Below are 25,366 nucleotides of genomic sequence, written 5' to 3'. Positions count from 1 at the left end.
CCTTACAAGTGAATTTGAAGGCTTGCTTCCTTGTTTCAAGCTTTTGTTCCTCTGATAAAACACCTGCAGGTCTTTGATTTGTCTTCCTGTACCTTGGGTTCCGATCTATCAATATCATCCTTCCCTAAGAAAGCCATTCTCCTGAGCCAGACATGGTAGTGCACACCTATAACCTTAGCATTTGGGAAGCCAGGGCAAGAGGATCATGAGTTCAAGGCCAGCCTGATTACACAGTCCGCCCTGTCTCAAATTAAAAAAAAAAAAAATCCATAAAAGATGGGCACTCCTTAATGTCTCAGAATTTACTAGTCTCCCTTTAAAAATGCACGTATCTACATTTATGCAGCCTATGGTCACTTTTGAAATAGCTGCTGTGAGAAATTCCCCTGTTCCATACAAGGCCCCCTTTGTTCTCTGCCTGCCTTTTTGGGACAGGGGTCTGTGACCTGAGGACTTACCTTTGCCAAGGTTTCATCATCCAGGTGATTTTTCTGAATCACATGTTGAAGTGCAAAATAAATTTTTTCCTGAAGCTTCTGAACTTTCCTTGGTTCAATTAGCCAGGCCCGGTCTGACAGAGGGAAGATAAAGGGGTAAGACCAGGAAGCGCACACAACTCTCACTTCATTTCACCTGTATACGTGAAGGCTGAATTCAGACCCACTTCAAATCACTTAGCTCTAATTGCTCCTGAAGACATGCAATTATTTATATGAAACACAAATATTTTATAAACTGTGATTTCATGGAAGCCAGTGAGTGACACATGGTGCAAAGACATAGGAGGCCATTGGGTCCAAATCCACTCCTTGCTCAGTGTTGGTGATTGTTTAAATGTTACCCCCTTTTCTCTGGACAGATGCTTAGATTTTCTTTCAAAGTAGAAATAAATGACTTGACTATACAGAAATCATGTTGGTAATCACAACTCCTTTCCTTTGCTTGACTTATTCCTTTGTCAGCTAGAAAGCTGAGTCTATGCTGTAATTTATAAAGCATATCTACCAGTCTGTTTCAGAAACTGACTCCCAAGTCCTATTTTCCTCTCCTGAATTTTTAAGTGGTAGGTAGAATAAGCCTTTCTTTCTTCCCTCCCTTCTTCCTTTCCTTCCTCCCATACTCCTCTTCTTCTCTCCAGCTTTGTCTCTCAGCCAACAATTCCTGTTTTCTTTTCTGCTTAGAAGCTTCATATGCCATGGTGACAAAATGCAGTCCAGTATTAATGCCTTAATTTGGTCAAGAGACACCCAGAGACTCCAAATGTTGAACAAATACTCATGGAAAAGCACTTGGCCATGATCCTCCTGAACACAGTTCAGGTCAGGTGAGAAACTTAATTCTGTAATCCTAGACCGGACAAGGAAAAGTGTAGCCTAGAGTTAAGCAAACCCTTACGTAAGTGAGCACAAAGGCCTTCAGTGACAATTGTCAATCAGAATAAATTAAGGTTCCCTACCCCTCCCTTCCCTAAGCTATTTGGAAATAAATGGTTGGTAGCTATTGAGTCCAGAGCCTGGGGAAGGGTGGGGTCTGACTTGAGAGGGAACAGGCTGCACATCTGTCTTCTGTTTTCCCTGAGTATGGCACTAGGCCAGGAAGATAAACAGGATATTTGACATCGTGAAGCTTGGAGTGTGGGTCTGCTACCAGGACTGGAATATTCCCCCTAGTCAGAGTAAGATCAATCACGTTTCCAAACTTTTCAGAGGCTGAGGACAGAATCCTTTTTCAAGAAAAAGGCTAAACATTTTAGCTGATTTCAAACTCATGGAGCCCAGCCCAGCCTTCTTCTGGGACTGTCACTTCCATGCCTCTTTTTAAGCAGGATGAGGCACGTCTTCAAAATTTGCCACGGGGAGTTGACTGTCTTCCACAACCATGCCCGAAGAAGAGAGAGATGCTTGATAGGGCTCTTCTTTTGAGTCAGCATGAACTCAAAATACAGGAAGCCACCTCCTGTATCCATAGAAGCCATCTTCCATGGAGCAATGCTCAGGGTAGATAACCAAATGCTCTGAGGACAGGGAGAGGGTTTGGTATGTGCCTGCTATGAGCAAAAGGACTTCTGGTCACTTCTCCCCCTATCTTTGTACATGCAAGCCTTTCCATTTTTGATGGAAGAGTTTCAATAAAAACTAAAAGCAAATTTTCAAATATATGATCAGGTATCAATAAACATATTATGAATAATAAAGCCTCTGGATAAAAAAGTATAGAGGTCCCTATTACGGGTAAATATAACTAGGATGACATATCAAAAGTACAAGACAGAATTGTATATCTGTGTAAGAATTATTTTTTTTCCAGCTTAATGGGAAATATGTTTGGGTGTAAGTAAAGCAAGCTTTCTTTTTAAATATATTTTAATATTTTTATTTTTTATGTATATGAGTGTATTGCCTGCATGTATGTGAGTACACCTGTGTCATGCAATGCCACAGAGGTCAGAAGAGGGCATCAGATTCCCCTGGAACTGGAGTTAAGGATGGTTTGTAGCCGCCATGTGGGTGCTGGAACTCGAACCCGGGTCCTCTGCAAGAGCAGTCAGTGCTCTTAACAGCTGAGCCATCTCTCCAGCCCCAAGCGTTCATTTTTTTAAAAAAATTATGAGTGTAAGGCTTGCATGTGTGTAAGTACACCCATGTTGTGCAATATCTGCAGGGGACAGAACAGAGTGTTGGATTCCTCAGAACTGGAGTTATAGACAGTTGTTAGCTGCCATGTGGGTGCTGGGATTCAAACTCAGGATTTCTACAAGAACAGCCAAGCTATCTCTCCAGGCCCTAAAGCAATCTTTCTAAGAGAGAAATGGATTACATAAAGAATGACTCTATCGACCTTAAAAATTAGTTCAGGCGGTGCATTCTTCATTCAACAGAGACCTGCCAATGAACTTCTATGTCCTGGCCCCAAATCTTATAGATAGCTACTTGAGTGACTCTGGTCAAAGAGGGAGCACAGGTTTATTATCATAGTGTTTTCATTATATTATTGTGATTATACAGTATTATGTCGTTTACATTTTAACTTTGGAAAACCGTTTAGTGTGTTATTATATTTTATCTTGTCTGTTATGGGGTCCATTGCCCTGTTTTGTTGATGAGGGAACCATAGCTCTGTGGTCTTACAGATAAATAATGGCTACAGACATGTTTGAATTTTTTCCTCTTCCTCCAGGCAGCCCTTCCCCCCCTCAGCTGTCCTTTCCTTTGGGAATTCTTAATATTGCTAAGAAAAGAGCTGATATATTTGCCTCAAGTGACCATTCCAATGCATTCTAGGTAGAAAAGTCAACAAAAGGTAATTAAAGTCTCCATACTTTGGTCTCTCATTTAGGCATTTTTCTGTAAGTTTCACTCTACTGGACTTTCCAAAAACAAAACAAAACAACAACCCGAGATCCGTTATTCTTGAACTATTTGTTTTCATTCACGTGTTGAGCAGTTTTACTCATCTGGATCTGCACTGATCCTTCCACACGTGCCATTCTTGTTTTAGGGGAAAAAAATTGGTCATTTAAACAAATGTGAGACTACTTCCCTTTACAGTGTCTGAAATATCAAACACTTGCTGGAGAAAATATAGTTCTTTTAAAGTTATTTCTTGAACATTTTGGCTTGGGTAGGTGTAACTGATGTTAAAGATAGTGGAGCAGGCTTAAAAAGAAGGCAGGGGACCTGCGCCTCCCTACCTGGGGATATCAGAACAGCAGACGAGAACAAAGCAATCTCCTCCTCGGTCAGCTGCAAGGAGCACAGATTCTTCGCAAAGTCAAATGCTTCATTCACTAGGTCATCAGAACCTAAAAGGAAGGAAAAATTTTAGACCGAAATGCTTGAACTCATTGGGGCATAGTAAGGAATAGCTCATTATCAAGAAGTTATTCAAGGATTTGCATACCAGACACCCAGGAAAGGTGTTTTAAGTCCCTGTCATACAAAGTGATCATACATGTAGAATGAAGAAAAGTGGGCACATCTTTGCAAGGTTAACATTGGCCACGAGGGGGTAAAAGTCTGTCTAGCATTCAGCATAGCATCTGCACATAATCTGAATCTGATCTTATAAACCTGAAAATATTTCAAAGTAAAAAATCGTAAATCATTGTAAAAATGTAAATGTATGGTAGCACATGCCTGGGATCGTAGCACTCAGGAGGTTGAGGCAGGAGGACTGTAAGTTTAAGGTCAGCCTGAGCTATATACAGTGAGACTTTGTTTAAAAAGTTGTAAATAAGTGATTTGAGGGTCCTTTGGAATAGGGACAGCTTCCATAGAAAACCTAAACCATTAAATATAAGGGTTCAGGGACTGTCATCTTTGTAGGACTTGAACCTGGCAGTATGAGGTGTCCAGCGGCTTCATATTGAGACGCCATGTAAAATGTTGATGAGATGTCTTTCATTTTGTAATTTCTCCCCAAATTTTATTTTCATAGTCTGATGAATGGCTCACAGGTTGGTTGCTTAGCCACTGTGAATTTTGGCAAAATGGTGTTGCTTCTCTGCACCGATCCCTGCTAATGTTTATTTGATGATGCTGGAAATATCCTGAAGTTACTTGCCAAGGCTTTTCCTCCTTTCTTGAAAATGTAGCCTTGAGGAGGGCACGGATGTGTATCAGCTGTAGAAGGGAATGTTGCCAGCTCAATGGGCTTGCTACTGGTGGCCATATCGGCTAACAGCTCAAGAGGTGAAAGGGCAGGGACTTACTTGGTGTCTGTGGACAGGATATGGAACAACTGGCACTATCAGTCCTTCAGACTTTTCCTGGCACCAGCCCACCCTTGCTAATGTTCTTATCCGTACCTTTTTCCTGATGACATTAACACCTCCGAAGAAACACTGGACCTGCCAGCGCTGCTCATAAGAATGCTCTGGAGGCCATTCTGACCAGGTCAGTACCCACTTGTCTGTGCTGCCAGAACTTCATGAGTTCATAAGCAGAAAAATCACTGTTCTTGGTGAGAAACAAGGATAGCAGCGAGCCATTGTGGTTATTATGTATGGCTATTACTCTTTAATTATATTGACCAGTGCTTATAAATTTACATAAAAAGAGGTCACCAGTATAGACCAAAAGCATTCTACATAATGTGCTTTGTAAATTAGTAAACTAGAATCTAGAAGAAAAGCCGATTGTACAAAGAAGGACCTCGAGTGCACCCAGGTACTTTAGCATCAATCTTTGTTTATTTCTGCGAGGTCTGAATTGTGTCAGTCTCAACAGGGTTTTCTCCTTCCTTTCTGATCAGGAACCATAATTATAGGATCAGCAGAGCTGGATGAAACACTGGAAGTATACCTGGTCCAACTCTAATCAAATAATGAGATACTAGCTTATCCCAAATAATCAAGGCATATCATTTGCTATTTCAATTTAAGTGGGGAAGCCAAAGGCAGGTAGCAAATCGTGGGAAACTTACCCAAGGCTTTGAACATTTGCATTCCTCCATATTTTCCTTCAAACAGAACAGTGTTGTTTAATGGGTTGAAGGCACGGCACATTCTCACTAAAACCACTTCCAAGCAACCTACAAGTTAAAATAATTCAAACAATTTGTATAAAGCATATAATAAAGTCATTAGTGCATGTTAGATGAAAATATTCAATAGCTTTACTTTTTTGAGACAAGGTCTCCCTAGGTAGCCTAGGCTCTCTTTGAACTCATGAATCTCCTGTATCAGCCTCCCAAGTTCTGAGTTTATAGGCATGTGGCATTACACCCAGGAATTTTCAAGAACTTCTAACACACACACACACACACACACACACACACACGGAAATCTTTCAAGATTTATCCTTCAAAAGTAATAATTTTAAAGGACTTAGAGATGGCTTAGCATTTAAATGCATTTATTGCCCTTCCAGAATACCAGAGTTCAGTTCCCAGCAACTATATTGGGTGGCTCACAGCTGCATGTAACTCTAGCTCCAGGCGATCCAATGCCTTCTTCTGGCTTCCATAGGTACTTACACACATGTGGCATATACTCACACAGACACACATACATGTGATAATATCTTGTTTTTTTTTTTTTTTGAGGCAGGGTCTCCCTGTAGCCCCAGCTGGCCTGGAACTCATTCTGTAGACAAGGCTGGCCTTGAATTCATAGAGATCTGCCTGCCTCTGCTTCCCAAATGATGGGATTAAAGGCATGTACCACCATGCCTTGCCCACAAAATTGTAATAATTTTAGAAATAAAGTTCTTTTGTTACTTCAATGAAGAAGTAATTGATAATGCACTTTAAAGATAGCTAAAATGGAAAGCACCAACAACATTTGTGGGGGGAGTGAAACATTTTCTATTTAAAAAATTATTTATAATTTTTGTTTTATGTGCATGACTGTATTGCCACCTGTATGTATGTGAGAGCACCCATATTGTGCAAAGCCCACAGAGGTCAGAAGAGGGTGTTGGATCCCCTAGAACTGGAGTTACAGATGGTCGTTGGTCACCTTGTAGGTGCTGGGAATTGAACCCAGGTCCTCTGCAAGAGCAATCAGTGTCTTTAGTCAATGGGCCACCAATCCAGCTCTCTTTCTAATTTTTTTTAAACTAATTTTAATCTTAGTTTCAGGTCTTGAATTCATAATTGATAAATGGCCCAGAAAGGAGCCCTGTGTTAGATGAGTCCAGTCTGTGGGCTTTTGTAGAAAGTTTGTTACTGGGAAAACTCTTGCCTTCTGACTTCTCTGCTACATGGGCCAGCAACAGGCTGTTGGGGTTATTGCATTCACTCTTGGAGCTGTAGTACCAAGAAAAAAAAGTTCCTGGCACATAGATTCTTAACTGAAAAAAAGTTAATTTGCTACCTTTGTTTTACCCCTATGAAAATTTATTGACACCCTGAGGAATTACTACTGCAGTTTCTCTATATTATAGACAAGTGGGCTTCTCTAAAATGTAACAAACTATTAATCTAACAAAGCATTACTTTATGATATTTAGAACCTTCCTTTTATACTGGAGGCAACATCTGTAGAGCAGGACTTCCTGACAGGTAGTCACTGGGATCCAGAAACTAGAATTCCTAAACAGTACAACAGAAGTTCTTAGAGTCTTTTGACATAGCTTAAGAGGTCCCATTGGGTTACATTCACCATATACTATTAGCCAAAGCCATCATGAAGGCCTGCCTGGGGTGGAAGGTAGCAGGCACATCTTCTACCTCCTGATGGAATTACAGTCATGTTTAGAAAACTCTTTGGAACAGACGATATTGTTGTGGCTCTCTTTGAAAAATAAAATCTGTCTGGGTGTGGTGGCGCACACCTTTAATCCCAGCACTCAGGAGGCAGAGGCAGGCAGATCTCTGTGAGTTCAAGGTTAGCCTGGTCTACATATCAAGTTACAGGTCAGGTGGAGCTACAGGGAGACCCTGTCTCAAAAAGACCAAAAAAAAAAAAAAAAAGAAAGAAAAAGAAAATCTGATCCATTTGATGTATCACCTTGAACTAACCCCCTAAGATAGCAGCTGTCTTGCTTTTTAAAATAAAGAAATAAACTAGAAACCAAGAATTCCGAACCAAAAATTCCAGGAAGTGCATCACAAGCAGCAAAGGTGCTTATCAACGGTTCAAAGACGAAGCCACTCTCACAGACTATAAGATTCAAACCTGTTCAAAGGTAACTCAGTTCAGTATTTCTAAGACTCAGATATCACCAATCCGAGACGTGTTTGTACTATTGGGTAATGGAGCAGCAACATGTTAAAATAAATATATTTGGCCTGAGTTCAAATGCCAGCTTTACCATGATTTGTGATACTGAAAACAGCATTTTACTTTTTTGAATCTTCATCATCTTTGCCTCAAGAATGAAATAATATTGATCTCAGAAGAATAAATGAAATGCCGTAGGTAAATGTGAAAATCCGTGCACATGTTATTATGTGTGAAAATGGAATTTTGGATGAGGCCCATGCAGATGAAGTCTAACGCCACTGTGTTCCAATTTTCTGTTTTTCAAGGGAGTCAAGAAAGACACAAGCAATATATTTTTTTTCCTGTTAGGCAATAGCAATGCAAAGTCAAGCTTATGTAGAGCTGCTAAGTGGTTGCTTGTATGTTAAAGAGTGCACCAGAAAAGGGGAGGGAAGATTCCAGCACGAAGGAGTTTCTACCGGTGGATCCTGGCTGCAGGCTATCCTCATTAAAATGATTGGAAGTGACCACAGATGCAGAGCTCAGCTATCTGAATTTTTTTCTCTTGCAGAAGGCAAGGAACTGGTTTTAGCGCCAGCTCAGCAATTCAGCCACCTTGACACGCTAATTACTTGCACTGCCTGTCAAGCTGGGTATCTCAGCCTCCGCAATTAATAGCTCTACTTTCAATAAGTGAAATTGTATTTGACTTCAAAGGAGAAATGAATGAATATCAGGGCATTTTTATTACTGAGAATTCCTTAGGGAGTTAGCTGACAATGTGGGCGGTTAAACGAGCTACCTGTGAAAGAAGGATTTTCTAGAATCGTCAGAATGCTAGCTAGTGTGGAACAATCTAGTCTGAAATAGGCCCCACCACTGTGCTCTTGCTCACCTGACTTGAGAAGTAGAATCTGATCGTTTTGACAGAGCTCCATGAAGCCTGTTATCCGCTTTGCGAACTCTACCACGTACTGGATGGCATGCGTGATCTGGATGGCGCACTGCTGCCACAGGGCTTCCCTGGACTACGGGAGAGAGGACAGCCATGAGCTGAGGGCGCTCCAAGGAGGCAGTGAAATGCTCAGCGTGCGTTTCAGCCTTGTCGCTGGGACCCAAGGGTCTGGAAATTACATGATTCTTTTTACCTTTGTGTGTTGACTTATGTGAACCTCAATAGGCAGCAATTGTCAAAGAACCAAAGCTAACTTACAAGAAACACTGTATTATAATTTGCAAACAAAGTTACTTTCGTCACAATTTTTCTCCCTTCTTACCTCAACAAGCCCAACCGCAGTCCACTAGCTAAAATCAAACTCTGTGTTCAGGGGTAGTGATTTCACTCACCATAATGCCATTTTCATGGGAACCTGGTGGTCATTGAACATATATTTTAATGCTATGTTCATTTTCCAGAATCAGGAAAAAGATGTTCTGCTTTTATTTTTGTTGCTTACTTTTATTTTTGGAGGTGCACTATGTACACAGACTGGCTTGGAGGACACTATGACTTTCAGGGTGGATTCAGACTCTCAAAATTCTTCTGCTCTGGCCTCCCAAGTGGTGCAATTTACAGACATAAGCCCCCAAACTTGAGTCAATTTTTTTTTTTTTTGGTGTAAGAGGAATTCTGTAAGAAAATCATCAGTTCAAACTGAGTCACTCTAATAAGAATATGGAATCCCCCAAATGTATTTTAATACTTGGGTTATTTCCTTTGAACTAAGAAACCCAAATCCATGTGATTGTGAATTCTACTTTTATGGACCATAGCAGTATTTACGTCTTTGTTTCTATAATTATGTAAAAGTAGTAAGAACTGCTTGTTCTGCTAGAGAAAAATCAGCATGTTGGCTAAACCACACATCTAGACACATTTATATATTTTTCTAAAATTCCATCCATTAGTAGATCTTGAAGCTGGGGATCATAGTCCTAAATTCAAGTGAAATGTCTCTAATGTGTAGAGAAACATTATTGCTAATGATGCAGGGTAGATTGTCCTTCGGTAGGGCCAATTCCAAATGTGTTGGGCAAGAATAAGAATGTAGAAAGCTTTGTTCCCTGTGTTTGTTGAGCAACCTTGGGTCTATCATTACTGCTGTGATGATCTAATATCTCCTGCTCCCGGGCTGAAATCATAGGCTACCTTGAGAAGTTCTAAACCATCTGACAGGGCACCATGTCCCCGATCATTCAAATAGGGCAATGTTTTTCAGTCAGGTAGTTATGCCTCCTAGGGAACATTTGACAGCATTCAGAGACATTTTTGGTTGCCATAACTGTATAAAGGTGGTACATCATAGAAGTCCCCAGTCAGTAGAAACCAATACACCACATTGCGTAGGACAATCCTACAGCCAAGAATGGCCATGCCTAAAATATCAATCGTGCTGAGATAAAGTCAGACATGGGCTGTCACAGAGAAGCTCCCCATGTGTCCTCTGAGTACCTTGCTTTGATATGCTTTAATTTCCTCATAGGTGTGGGTCTGCCATGCCAGCTGGTGCAGCTCTTCCATTGTATACTGACATGTCTCCAAATGAGACTTAATGATGTTCTGTGCAATTCGATCTATGAGAAAAAAATATCAGTTTGAGGCTTTGAGAGTAAAATCTTTCTACTCAAAGAAATTGTTTCTAGTCTACGGTCTGTAAGAATGCAGCTGGAATTGTATTAACCTACAGGGAAACATTTCTACTACCACCGCCCACCTCAGAATTTCCCAACTCTTCACTGTCCTTTTCAACCTTTTAATCAAAATCTTATTACCCTCCCCTCTTTGATTAAAGCATTGTAAAGTCTTCAAATCATTATTTACCTTTAAAACGCATATTAAACCACCACCACTGTTTGCTTTTGGCTGACAATCCCTAAGCACTTTTAACACATGCATGCCAAGTACTTTAAAATGTTTCGAAAGTCACTATAATCCTATTTCAGATCAGAAAGAAGGAATTAAAATATACGTGTATTTGTTCTTTTTTGAAAGTGGGAGGATTAAATAATAAGCTAAAAAAGAAAGGTTATTTATAAGAGAACAAAGTGGAAAGACGAAAGACGAGGTTTAACCTGACGATTTCTGATTCGACTTTGGAGCTGTGTACGTACCTTTCACAGCTAATAACAGGAGCGGGATATAGATAAAATTGGCTTGTGAGTTGGTAATTACTGAGATTGGTACATGAAACCACTAACTTCAGTCTTTCAATTTTTCATACAATATTTTCTTTCAAAGTGTTATAAATGAGGAAATGACTATATTCATAAAGACTAGTAACAAACTATGTTTGAGCAGTTTATGTTAAGCAAGTTGTATTTTATATTGTGTCTTAAATAACTGTCATTTTGACTTTTGGGGTGTGAAGTTTGAGTGATACAACAGGACAGAAGAGCTCTCCTGAAAACTTGCTATGAGTCTCTTGTATTGGATAGATCTGGCAGGAGGTCCTTCCTAGTCCCATCTGCTATTTGAACACATGGAAAAGGTGACAGCTTGAGAAACCAAAATACTCAGGAATTCTGTATGTGGGGTATGCGTGGAATGAAGATAACCAAATCTGCCTGATAACTGTTCTTGACTCATGCAGAAACAGAAGTTTTCTTGTGTTTCAGGTTGTGCCTTTGGAAATGCACGTTTGGTTTTCTTCTAAATGACTTTATTTTGTTTCTCCAGGATAGGCCTTAAAATAATATATTGATGATCCATTTTTACCTTGCTAAGTATCTGGTGTATATGATGTGAAGTCAGTTGAATTTCAGTGATGCAGAGATGAAAAATGTAAGCTTAAGCGTCTAATGGATTTTCTAAATAAAATTCTCCATAGCTGATTGGCACATTGCAAACTGAATGACTGGTGGCCATGTTTATCATTATTGGGGCCTTCTGGGTTGTTTCTCACCAGAGAAGCGATGTAAAGAGTTGAATGGAGACAAGACAGTCATTTGATTTTTCAAACAGTAGTACTGAAAGAAGGCATTTCATAGGTGCTAGAATTTAGAAAACCAGAACCCTAAAGTGACAGGGATGGAAGATGCTACAGATGCTGACTAATGATGACGGTCATGTTTTATTGGCTTCCACATTGATATTTCCAGCCTTTCACAGCATATCATATGACAAAATCCTTTCCTTACAAAATCCCATATTCAAAGTTTTACTGAACATATTCCCATGTTATAAAGAAGGCTAGAAATTACTCTGTACATCATATTAAAATAGATTGGTAAGTCATGGTTCATCATTTCTCAATTTCATTTGGGTAGTCTATTTATATTCTAAAAAATAAATATCTGTTCCTAGTAGTTATATAATGAAAACGTAACATTTTATAGCTTTACAGTTTCCAGACTTTTATCTGTGGTATAGGTTATTTTCATCTTCAAAGATATGTGAATCTGTTGCTGATTTACAGGCTTTGGGGTTCATAATAAAAACTAGAATAGCTACTAAGAATTGCACTGTGACAGCTGACCTTCTCCTTCAGGTTATCTTCTGGGAACTATGAACCAAAGTTTAGGAATTTTCTGGTCTTTTTCCACTTGCCACATGAGCTCTATGGAGTATTGGGGAGAAGGACAGGAATAGTCAATACGTGAGAGAGCTAAAATTATTGGATGCTAAATCTGTACCCATGCTTCAGGACCTGGCTGAGTATGCATTTATGGTGAAGGCTTTCTTCCCACCCTGTGGCCTCCAGCAGAGGGATTTGTTGCAGTTATAACAAACCGCCTCCTGTTGTTGAGTCCTGATTCCGACCAGGTTGATACTGTGGTATTTATGTGGATCTGTCTACCTTGTACCCGTCAAGATTGTGAGCTTTTCAAGAACTGAATGGTGAAGTCCAATATGATGCCATCATGTGTTCACTCAGCTCATAGTTTTTGAGAAACTACTGTATTTCAGGTCAAGGTATAAATGAAAACAAAAGGCACTGCTTTTGTTTTTAAAGATCTTAGAATCATATCATATTATGATATAGTAAATGCCCTTAGTATTGGGATATCCTCGTGGAGAAAGTGTTTAGTTCTATCTGAAAGAGACCAAAAAAAAAAAAAAACCCACAGAGGAGATCATCTGGGTCTTGAAGGATGAATAGAAGTTTGTCATATGGAAGACAACTGGGAGCACTGTAAGTAGAGGGAATTAAGAAGGCAACAGGAATTACCACCAAGCTGGGTTATTCCAGATGTTATTTGCTAAACCTTTGCAACCTTTACTTCTTTGCCACCAATTTCCCTTTTTGCTGAGGAGGCAAGTAGTGAGTTACTCTGGACTCGTTTATAGAGAGTTTGCAAATGCCTTTTTGAAGTCAGCTTGATCTTTTCTGTCAAGAGTGTATGGAAAGTCCAGGGAGAATCGGGGCTCTGTGGGCACAGGGACAGTACCATGGACAGATGAGTAAGCTTGTTCAGGCACTGTCTCTCCTAGACTTTTAGACTTGATCTGTGGAGAGCATGGAACCAGAGGATGCTGAGAAGAGAGCAACATGATTGGAGTTTTGTTTTAGAAAGGTGATCTTAGCCAGGCAAAGAGGAAGAGGTGCATTAGTGAGTATGTGAAAATATTCAGGCTGTTGTGAAAATTTAGGTAAGACATGAGAAAACCTGGACTAGGTGATCATGGCAGAGAAAGGCTTCCAGTTCAGATTCAAGACAATTCAGATACAGAACACATAGAGATAGAAGGCATGGCAATAAAGGAGCAAGAGACATAGCAAGAACTTCACTAATGTTGAGTTATTAAATATAGCTCTGAAAATTTCCATCTATCCATCCATCCATCCATCCATCCACCCATCCATCCATTCTTCATCCATTTAATATTACCAAAGCACCCTTTTATCTCCTCCCTTGATTCATAAAGGATCTGAGAAAACCGAGGTTGATCTTTTGTTTGGAAATCTTAAAGCCTAAGCATTCATAATGGATAGAAGTCAACATCAAGAATGCACTCTTGCTTCTTACTCCCTTGTGGTGAGATAAGTCGTATGCCTTTTGAGCATGGGGCACATACATGGCAATGGAGTCCAGGCTGCACAAGTTGCAGCTGCAGCTCCCTTCCTCGTCTGTGTTCTCCCACTGTTCTGCAGCCTGTGGGGGAGCCACGTGCAGAAACTGGCCTGACCCTCTTAAAACTCAGGTCGATGAAGAAAAGGATAAAGCTATTCTTGGTCCCATGGAGTATGGCCAGAGGTTTGCTGATTAGAAAGATGCTTGAACATCAGAGGAAGATAGCTTTCTTGGACTGAGAGTCTGCAGTTCTGAAAAGAGTCAAAAGGGCTTAAAGAGAAGGGACAATGAATGCAATATGCAAAGTTCCTGCTGGGAGCCAAAGGAACTCAAGAGCTCTTGCCTGGAAAAATAGAAAAGGTAATAGTAAATGAAGCCCCCTCCAGGGACTAGCCACATGAGAAAGTCCAGACAAAGGAGACTGAGGCAAAGGAGCAGAGGAGACAGAATCTTTCTGGGTAATCACACTTTCATCATGCATTACCCTGACTTGGATTGCAGCTCTTGTTTTCTGTTGGTTTCTTTAGCTTGGGCTGAAGACAGTGAATGTTGAAGGAGGAATTGACATGAACTATGCATGAGTCCAACCAGAATATGTCAGAGACAAGTGACATATGGGAAACTTTACCATGATCAGAGGTGATGCACACAGACCCTACACTTCCTGAGACCAGGGAGGCTAGTGATTCCTCAAGTGCTTAAGTAAGGGACTTCTATGGACAGGTGTATCTTCTTAGTAAAAATTCTGTACACATGCTCAATAAAGCAATGGTTGCTCAGTTTACTTGGTGTGTGAAGACTGCTTTGACAGTTAATAAAATGATGCTGAGTAATGAGAAACACAAAATGATATGATCAGTCCTGTCATCCACTTTCAATCATGAGGTATGGTGCTGATCCTGATGCAGGCCGGGGGCAATCAGGTATGTAATTAGAGGTTAATTTTAACTCCCTGTTGCTTATATTCTCTTTGTCAATTTCATGGACAACATCTCTCTCTCTCTCTCTCTCTCTCTCTCTCTCTCCTTCTCTCTCTCTCTGTGTCTTCCTTATATGTACACATACAGATAAACATTACTTTTTTTCTGTGAAATTATATTTAGATTTAGATTATGGTCCTTATACATTTTTCAGCGGACGGTTTATAGAAACCTATGTTTATGACTAGCTAAAAGAGCTTGTAACTTCATATATGAATTATCTATATGTGATAAGATGACAATGGGTGATTCATATGAAATAATTCAAGAAAATTTCAACATAATTAATATAGACAAAGACACTTCTATGTTATTTTTGACGAAAAGATGCAATGTAAAACAATATTGTTAAAACTGTCACACTTCCCTAAAAGTCTTAAGGATAATCTTAACTGTACTTATGATATGGGCAATAAGAAGAGAAAAATTAAATATCTGAATGGGGAAACAGAATAAAATTGATGGTAATACTCAGTAACGTGTGTAATAATTATAGGACCCTGGGGCTAGAACTAACCTCTTTCCTCCATTTTTGGATGGACTGTGCCTAAATAATCCTGGAAGTTGCCCTCCCCTCTCTGTCTAGGATTGCCACACTCCCTGTCCACCCTCAGTACTCTTCATTGTAATGTATTACATCAATCAAAGTGAGAAAGGAAGTCCCTCTTCAAGACATTTATAGCATGGTTGAGATGTGACAGAGTTTACACAGCTAAATGGAGTTTTAAAGGTCGGTAACATTGGATGATGTAAAAAGATGTAAGAAAAACATTTTGAAGCAAATTTACAAAAATATATGAAATAACAACTTTTCTTGCATATTGATCCAAGAGTAAAGCAAAGTTTAGAAACAAGCCATCCAAATTGCCCAGTTCTGTAAGAAACAGGCCACCTCTGCTTGAGGACAGAAACTGACAAGCAAGGTGATGATTTCATGTTTGTAGCTGTGATGTTATAAAATGTGGACCAGCTTGCACCTACTAAAATAGCAAATGACCTTCTACAGCTCTGATTTCAACCACTCAGCGGGTTTGTTCCACCGAAGTGGCTTATTTTAGTTCTCACTAGACATTGCAGCAAATGGTCTCTTAGTCATGGATCGCACAGGTGGTTTCATTAGAATCACACTCTGTGAATGGGGAGGGGAGTTGAGCATGTCTTTAAAAACTGCTGCTGTCAGTGTTATTACCAAGAGCACCCGTGGTCCAACTGCACTGAGGTGAGAAGGCTTAGAGGGAGCTATACATAGCTCTAGAAGGCTCGCATCCTAATTCCCTTCCCTTTTCCCCTTTAAGAGCTTGGATGGTGTCTTCTTATACTCTCTATTCAGTTTCTTCTACAAGGGATTTTTTTAAAAAATTTGGAAATTTTCCTTCTAAAATACTATATTTTAGCTGCAATCAAAATGGTTAGTGAAATTTTAATTTGTCACTTGCCTTAAGGATCTAGAGAAGTGCCATACTCTGTCTAGCTTATACTACTCATGTGAACATGGAGTGCTTGGGGGCAGCTCTGCATTGATGCAGATCTCTGTGGACATGCCAAAGGCATGCGTTGAATCCCTGTATTCAGTTCTCATATCAAGGTTCCTCAGACTCCAGGCTCTGAGGCAGTAACTATAGGATCTAAAAACGCTTGGTTGAAAGCTGAGCGGTTTAACCAAGTGCACATTTTGATTTTTGATAATCGATCAGGTATTATGCTTTCCTATTGTTCAGTAGAAGAAGAGCACAGGTTTCTTATCAATGATGATGTCAGGTCTTTACCTGACTTTTCTGATTTTTAAAACTTCTATTTGGAGCTCATGACCTTTAGCATGAGTAGAACTGTGCTGTCTGAATGAAAACATCAGTAACATTTAAGCTTAAAATAGCAATCTAGCAGTGATCCATTCGCCTTACTTTAGCATTTATGGTTTGAATTCCTTTGAGTGGGACTAGATGGCAATGGCAGCCCATGCATTACGTGTTGGCTTAGTTCACTGCCCCATCAGCATTATCTTCTCTCCAGTGAATCAAAACAGTTTCTAGCTTGCTTTTCATGCAAATTCGAATGTCAACTCTTACATGGGAGAACAGCGGAATTGATTTCTACCCCAAATAGACTGGCACCAAAAGGTCTTTATAGTTTTTCAGACTAAATATGTTGACAAGATGTTAGATTACAATAAATTAAGAGGTGCTAAGAATATAAAACACAGTTCAAAAGTGCAGTAGAGAAACTAGAATAAATTAGGTTAATTAAGTAATATATTTGGGCAAAGGTGAAGTAAACAGGTTGTTAGAATTGGTAACGTTTCTTCAAATTTCAGAAATGCTCTGTGTGATAATAGGTGAGATGGCAGAAAATAACAAAGAAAGTTTTCAAAGAGTTTATATAAGGGTTTGTATTTAAGTGGAGGATATATAAAAGGAAAAAAAGTCACAAGTGGTAAAACCAAACTAGCTACCTAAGAGGACTCCTTCTTAATTACTGGCTAGCAGAAAGCTGTTTTGGATCATGTCTCCTTTGTTTTATTCCAACAGTCCATGTCTAATTTTGGGAAATTACAGTTTTCTTTCTTAAAATCAGCTGACCGAATTGAGAAAGAATCTATTATGAAAACATTATATTTCAAAATTAACTTTCAAAGTAGAAGACCTCCTTGATGGAAGAATGGGGAAAGATGGATACCCTTAAAGGTCCTACGGCTGCGCAGTACCGTAAGATGTGGAAGGCAAACACAGCTCCTTCCCAACTCTTAGTTTGTGTTTTTGGGAGAATCAATTTCTTAAAGTCTTAGTTCCATCGTAGGATAATTTAGTCACGGTGACACTGTCTAACGGCTTTGGGGAGCAGGGCGATTAGAACTGGAGAGGCTGCATGGCACGTTTTGTTCTACTTGACTCAGGCAGGACATTTCTTACACAGTTACAAAGGAGAGCACAGCTCCCAGCCTTAAAGGCACATGAAATTCTGACCTCCCAGACATGAACAATGGACTGCAAAATCCATTACAGTCCTCATGTACTCCCCTTTAAAAACTGCACCTCCCCATACTGCCCAGGGGCCCTTAGGGAATCACAGATGATGAAATCTAATTATAAAGATTGCTCAGGGCCATCACTAGGGTTGATGTTTATGATCTGAATTTTGTTGGCATATAGATTGATTGTTAGTTTAAACAGAAGCAGTTCCTCCACCTCTTCACACTTTTAGAAGTCTAGTCAATGCATTTTGACCTTCAGAAAGAAATAATTTAAAGGTAATTGTTGGAGGCCACTTTTACATTTTCAAACAACAAAAACCTTAAAAAGTACCTTGATTATTTAAATAATTTATTTAACGGGCTGTTTTAAAATAAATGTTTCTTATATAGCCCAGAACAAACCTAACCAAAATGTTCCAGACAGCCTGTGTCAAAACCAACTAACAGTTCCCTGAAAGGCATCATATATAACTAGGGCTCAAGGTTAAGTAGTAAATTTGTTTTCCTCAGTATTGAGAGTATATTGTCAAAAGAAAGCTTAAATCCAAATATAAAATAAACAAAACAAAACCTTTTCCACCTGGAAGCATTTCTAATAGGTTTCTTTACATTGTAAACATCACAGAAATAAAGCCTCTTCTAGTTGGTGGGAGAACCTCTTGAGATGGTCATGTATTAGGTTAATGGCCCCCAAATGTCCTGACTTCCATCAGTCTGATGATCAATTGGCATTTCTTGGTTCCATGGCCTATATGGTATTTTAATTCTAATCAGCTCTTCCAAAAATGGGTACTTGAAGACAAAGCAGCAAGAGCATCCTTCCAAACAGTGGCAAAGCAATTCGAAGCTCCACGATCCAATGTCAAGGCTTATGGGTGGTGACATTATGGCTTGCTGCAGTATAACATTTTGAAATGCAATTCCATGTGGTGCTGTCAGCAAAAGCTGTTTCAAAGGTCATCTTGTGAAGGTTGTAGGGACCAACATTCCTTTTTATAAGCCAAGGTAGACCCTCTTGAATTCTTCCATCCCTTACTGCAGAACATTTCATATCTACGATAACTTTTGAAATTGAGTGTATAAAATGGAATTGGCTTTCCAATAGCGTCTCAATACTTTTTTTTTTGCTGGTGGATTTTAGAATCTTCTTAAGAAGTTTTGAATCCTGAGTCAAAAATTAATCCCCAAATAGCATCTCTAGGGGAATTCTACTGAGGAAGATCAATTTCACACAATTTCAACTCAAAATTGAAAAGGTGTTTAGAAGATTTCCTTAATCTAGTAAATGCTAGCACATTAGGAAACCTGTGTGAAGAGTGGTGTGAGCACATAGTGACTAGGATGCAGTCACACACTATAAGTAGATAGTATGTGTATAAGAGCTTGAGTTGAGCATGTGTGTGTGCTACTTGCAGTGTAAACAGTCTATATTTGATTAGAGTTTTCTTACTCACAAAATGCTTTGTTTAGTTTCTCAGTTGTGGAAAGTCACTGTTTTGAGTATCACAGTGGGGTGACTGGAGCATATTACTGGGTGATTTTAGGCAGTCTTTGGGGGAGGTTATTAAAGGTTATGTAGAAAGATGGATTTGAATGACCTTTAAGAAGAACTATAGAGTTTTTTTTTTTGTCCTGGGTACCCTCTAAAATAATCCATGGCTATATACTGGTTAGCATCACAGTAGCAACACAGTTTTAACCTAGTAGAGCTGAAAAGTATGAGGCAAATTGGGCTGATCAGCCCAGTTCCCACACTCAGGGAATTCTTTTTGATAGTGAAGAAAGGATTCTTGAACTCAGCAGACTTTGAAGACATTCTGAGGGTGTCAAATGGACATGATGATGTTAAAATTTTATAAGAGCCAAGTAAATCTCTTTCCAGTGACCTAGGGGACGCTCCTCAGTTTTCAAGAACAGGCTTTCATTTCATGATCATATTTATATTTCCCTCAAGAAGGGCTTAGAGGTGATCAGGCTGGAGTGGGCCAGTGAGGACAGGAAGATTCTTCCCAGAGCTGCACCTTTGTAGCAGCTCACGTGGTACTTCCATCATACATAAACACAAAGTGACTCGGGACTGGGCACTACCTTCCCCTTAAGATGTCTCTTATTGCCCTTGATGCTCATCTTGATGTGATTTACCTAGTTAGATGTTTTGAGGTAGGGCAGACAGAGAGAAGCAATGGGTGCATGTTGGGAGTTGATAGTGGTTGCTAGTAATTGACAGCGTCACCTCACCCAGCAAAAACCTGTAGTTGAGTTTCTTCTTTGAGAAGGGGTGTGCTGACTACTGCCACAGACATGCTTATCAGCACTCTTGTGAACTGTGCAGTGGCCGCAAACTCCTCCTCACCAGTCCTCTGTGTCCTTCCTTTCATAGAGGCTATACAAGGCGGCTGTTTGTGCACATTACCCACGCTTAGCAGGAGGCGAGAAAACCATATTTTTTGAGGCCATTTTGCTTAGTTGCCTTACTTTTCAGATGTGCAGACTGAGTCTCACAACACTGAACTGGAGCAATAAACCCACATGGTTAGTCAGTGGCCCTGGGACTTCAAATTTTTGTGTACTACCTCTACATTGCCTGCAGAATATGTGGTTGGGTTGAGTGTGAGACAGGGTGAGTTCCTAAGATGTCTTCCCTGAAGCCAAGAAAGGATGACCTAACTAAGGCCAATGAGATCTTCTTTCCCCAGACTGCCAGACTGATTTTTTTTCACAGATTTAGTCTCCTATTGTTTTTAATGACCGAACAGACCGTTACTCTAAATTGAATGCTTGTTTGTATATGGAACAAGTGCTGTCAAAGGACATCGATACAGAACAAGAAGCACCTTCTATTCTCTGAACTGCTTTTTACCTGCGTTCTTAGTCAAAATATTTTAAGCAGATATGAAATATTTACTTGTAAAAGGCTATATCATTGAAAGAGTGCCTTTACGTTTGTAACATCTACTTGGAATTCTTAAAAAAACCCAATAATTAAAACAGTCACCTTTTAAAGAATTTTATAAAATAAAACAGCACGAGTAATATCTTTGTATTTTTTTGTATCCCTAACAGCATAAGGTATCACATTCCAGAGACTAGACCCCTGTTAGGCCAGTCTTGTTGTGTGGTCTCCTCTAACTATTAATACTCAGTTTATGTAATAGATGCATTTAAAATGACGTTTATTTCTGTGTTTGATCCCTAAAATTCCAGACTCCATGAATAGAATACAAAAGGGATATGAGACTAAATCTATGTTAACACTATGTGGGAACAAGATCAATGAGCCCACATTCCTCGGTCTGTATCTGGAGAGGAAATTCCTCAGCAGAATACCAAGCTCAGGTGATGGGTAAGGCAATCCATTCCCTTAACATCACCACTAATTTGAGGACATATATATATATATGTATATATATATACACACATATATATATAAAATCTGTGTGTGTGTATGTGCGTGTGTGTGTGTGTTTTCTTTCACTAAAAAAAATGTTGTGTGGCTCTTCAAATTGTCTGGCACCTTCTGGACTCCTTGTCAATCACCTTTCAGCCTAAATGAGCTTTCATTAAGAGCATCATCTGGTCAGACCATGGGAGAGCTGAGGTGGGGAGCAGAAGCCAGCCGCAGCCATTCTTCTTCTGTTTTCTGCACACTTGCTGAGAATCTTTGCCTAGCCTCCTTTCTCATCACTAACCATGCAGAATTTTATTCCCAGAGACATCACACATCCATCATGCCAGTTTGAAACCAAGCCCCATTAATACTGAGGTCTAAATATTAATTTGTGGGTTATTTCTAGCCTTTTCTTATTTTGTGGCTTCTTTTTCTCTTGAGATTTTAAAAGCCCAAGGATATAATTCCTGAAATGTTACATGTTGTTTCTGTTCTCTCAACTGTACTTTGCTTTCTAGTCTCAAAATTCTGGGAATGAAAGTTTCCTGATGAGAAGGTCGGAGTAGCTGATTCTCAGCATCTCCCACACCTCAAAGAGACTGTGGTCCCTCTATAGCCGGGATCACCCGGGACTAAGGTTCTATATATTTTAAAAAACTAATTTATTTTTAAAAGCAATGCTGGGGATTGAGCTAAGAGTCTTGTGTATGCTAGACCTGCCACTGCCAGCCAATCTATTACGTTTTGAACTGTGATTATTTATTTTGACATGTGTCTCTTACATGGTGAGGGTAGAAACCATGTTTCGTTAATCTCCAGTGCCTGGAACATTGTAAACAGAAGTTTTGTAAAGCATGCCTGGAAATCTGGGGTAGAAAGTGAGTGAGTGGCTTAAGTTAGAATTAAGCCTTATTGGTTAACTAACTCCACATCCTTGGAAGTTCACTTCTGTTTCTGCCCCTTAATCTCCTCTAGATGCTCCTCCCTGTTGACCCAAGCCAGGGGGCAGGGGGTGGGGGAGATGGGATCGGGTGGATGGGGTGAGCCTCATACTGGCCAAAACACATGAAAGGATTTTCACACAGAAACAATTACTGTTGGGGTCCTTAGCACCCTTGGAGAAGGATGAACTTATTTGGGAGGGATTATTCCTGACTCTGATAATATTTATATAACTGACTTTTGATGATTTGCATACAGTTGCTCATTCTGTTATATTATAGTTCATAAATGTATTTTATCAAAAATTTCAAAGCAATGAGACTTTATTATACATAGACTAATCTAAAAATTGTTTAAAAGAAAGTTGCTTAAAATTTTATTTATTTTTATTTTATGTGTTTGAGTGTTTTGCCTACATGTATGTAAATATACCATATGTGCAGTGCCTATGGAGGCCAGAAGAAGGCATCATAGTCCCTGGGTCTGGAGTTACTGGTGGTTGTTAGCTGCCATGTAGTTGCTGGGAACTGAACCTCAGTCCTCTGAAAGAGCAGCCAGTGTTCTTAACCATTAAGCCACCTCTAGCCCCAAAAGATTTGCTTTTAAGGTGATCCAATCTCAGCATAATGACATAGCTCTGCCTGGTTAGTTGACCTCTTAGAAATCAGAGGAAGCAGATCAGAGCTAGTAACTGAGTGACGTTCATAAATTCCTTAGTGTGATAGAACCTTGAATTCAGTAATTAAAAATGTGGTAAGGTCAGATTTTCTGTTTTGATTGAACAGGGATTTTTATTTTTTCAATGACAGTATGCTACCAACCAGAGTGTTTCAGATGCCTACTGATGAAGTCGAGTCAAAAGGTCAGCAACAAACCTCTGTAAACTCCATTTTATGCCACTTAGAAGATGCCAGGCAAGTGGCAAATACCAAGCATGTTTTGTGGTGGCAATGCCAATTAGCTTGTGATTGGTTCTCATTGTTTGATAGGAGGAAATATGTTACAATGACTAAAAGAATTTGTGTTAATATTACTTAGATCTGGGTTCAAATTTGTTCTTGAGTTACTAAGTTATGTGACTTCTTATCCTCAAGATTTTCATGTGTAAAATAGGTATACAAATACGTACTAATCAAACTAAAATTGCTATGAGAACTAAATACAGAGTATAATTTAGAACAACATTTACTCAATAAAAGGTAATTGTACTGCTCGCAATAACTGGTGATCTTATTATGTCAATCGTAATATCAATGCCATTATAATGATAATTCTTATTCATGACAGGTGATATCCTAAGAAGTCATGAATGTGAACTAATCAATCCCCCTTAAACATCACATACATGTGCACATAAGGACTGTTACTGGTCTAGGTTTAAAACTGAGACTAACAGAGGTCAGTTAACTTACCAGAGATAAAAAGACACAGCCAAGCTTCACTCTGGCAGTCTGATTGTGAATCAGAATCCATAGCCACGACTCTGCTGCCTTCCTGTACCCATGACACTGTTATGGACTTAGTGTTTTAGTGAAATGAGGCAAGTGTTTAGATAGCTCAGTAAAGACAATGCATCAATCACATTATGGTGGCCTTGGAGCACAAACACCTGCATTCTAAACTCACTGAATGGGTTTGTGTCCACTAGGTGGCATTGCCGTTTTAACAAAATGTGAACCAAGCCAATACTCAGGTTTCAGAGTCTGCTACAATTTGAGAGCACTCACAGGACCATCTAATTTCACCCTGATGGAAAATTTAGAGCACATGTAGAGATCTGTAAAGACTAGCGATATCTTGAGTAATTAAGAAAAGTACATGCTAGTTCTTTTTGGGTGTCAGTGCCTTTGCAGAAAGCCTGGATAAAATGGGAGATTCTCTAGTTCTATCAGTTCAGAGAAAAATAGGCTGAGGGCCCGAGAGGGAAAGCAAATTGTCCACAGTAGTACAGAGCCAATGGTTTTGGCTATAGTACTTTCCATACTCTCTACTGAGGATAAGTAATAAAAAAAAACATGATTTCTGAACACCTAGAAGGCATTCCTTTTCTGTGTGAGGGCAGAATGTTGCCCAATAATTGCATGTTTCATTAGATTAGGATTAAAACATTACTCTAAATGAACAGTATACTCAGGAACTTGGATGTTAAGTAGTACTTTTCCTTACTTGTTTTGACACCCTTTTTGGAAAAATTGGGTGCCTCCACATAAAAAAGCTATCATTATTAGTTGTGAATGCAGTAAATAGCAGGTTAATGGATGAGCACACGATTCCGGAATCAGACCGCTTGAGGTGGACCCTGGGCTCCATCACGGAGTAGTCACAGGCCCTGTGAGGTTGTAAGATGCCTCTGGGCATCTGTTCTGCAGTAAAATGAAAATACAGTTTCTTATCTTTTAATATTTTTGTGAAAATGAAATGTTTATGAAATGCCTGCGATGTAGTAAGAATGTGGTAAGGGTAAGACTAATAATCGACTGTGTTGCTGTATTCAGTGTTCAGTTCTTGATCCCTCAACTGGGTAGTCAACAAATTAATTCACTGTTACACGATTAACTGAAATAACATCTCAGGCTTATCACCTTGGCACATTACTTTATCCTTAAATAAGTATTCTAAGTAGCTAAGGACATGGCTATAGATTTCATTAGCAAATTAACTGAAAACGCTTGCAGGCATTAGGCCCTTCTGTAAGTAAGCACAGGGCATATAAATAATGACAACAGAATTATTGGGCACTTGCCCAGTGTTTAATTCTTACAACATCCCTGTCACCCAAAACCGTGCTTTCTCCTTTCCAAAGATTAAGAGAAGTGCGTTTGAGGAACTTGCTCTGTTTTACATTATAAACTACTGAGCTAGGATTTGAACTCAGTAGTTAAATTCTGAGCTCTTAGCTACTGCCACTGTTGGTCTAGCTCTTCTAAGCTGTGGGGGGCATGCAGGTCTGCTACCCAGGAGAGAAATATGGGGCGTGGCATCTAGTAATAGTTTTGTGGCAGTTTACTAATGAGATAATCTAGTTAGTTAAACATTTCTTAGATTCTTGAGTTTAACAGGGTGAAATAAATTTATAACAGACCAGAAGAGAGCTTGCTTGGGATGGTGTACCTCTGAGATCATGCCCTAAGGAAACAAAGGGCATTGGAACTAGAAGAGTCCTATGACTTATTTGTCACTTTGTTTTAGAACATACAGACAATATTCTTTATTGCTATGATTCAGAATCCCATAAGGATTCTTGTGTGTGTCTCTCTGTACATGTGTGTGTGTGTGTGTGTGTGTGTGTGTGTGTGTGTGCATGTGTGTGGATGGAGACCAGGGGACTTGGGTGTTGTTCTTCAGGAACTGTCTATTTTGGTTTTTGAGATAGGTGTTCTCACTGGCCTGGAGCTCAGGTAGGCTAGATGGCTGGCCAGGGTGCCCTG

At 39.5% G+C, this 25,366-nt stretch overlaps 1 protein-coding gene across 1 annotated transcript in view; it reads right to left on the bottom strand.

Annotated features, from left to right (window-relative positions):
* Rorb (RAR related orphan receptor B) overlaps positions 1-25,366 on the bottom strand; it is a 187,673-nt gene that overhangs the window by 13,726 nt on the left and 148,581 nt on the right. The window contains exons 5-9 of the mRNA XM_008837556.3: positions 10,101-10,222; positions 8,544-8,676; positions 5,425-5,532; positions 3,692-3,802; positions 459-571 (exon numbers count right to left, since the gene is read on the bottom strand). Coding sequence (XP_008835778.1) covers positions 459-571; positions 3,692-3,802; positions 5,425-5,532; positions 8,544-8,676; positions 10,101-10,222 — 587 coding nt within the window. The remainder of the gene's footprint in view (positions 1-458; positions 572-3,691; positions 3,803-5,424; positions 5,533-8,543; positions 8,677-10,100; positions 10,223-25,366) is intronic.

The sequence above is a fragment of the Nannospalax galili genome, unplaced genomic scaffold (genome assembly GCF_000622305.1).
Source record: "Nannospalax galili isolate Female #2095 unplaced genomic scaffold, S.galili_v1.0 scaffold858, whole genome shotgun sequence".
NCBI classification, from domain to species: domain Eukaryota; kingdom Metazoa; phylum Chordata; class Mammalia; order Rodentia; family Spalacidae; genus Nannospalax; species Nannospalax galili.
This window is presented reverse-complemented; position numbering and strand designations above follow the sequence as displayed.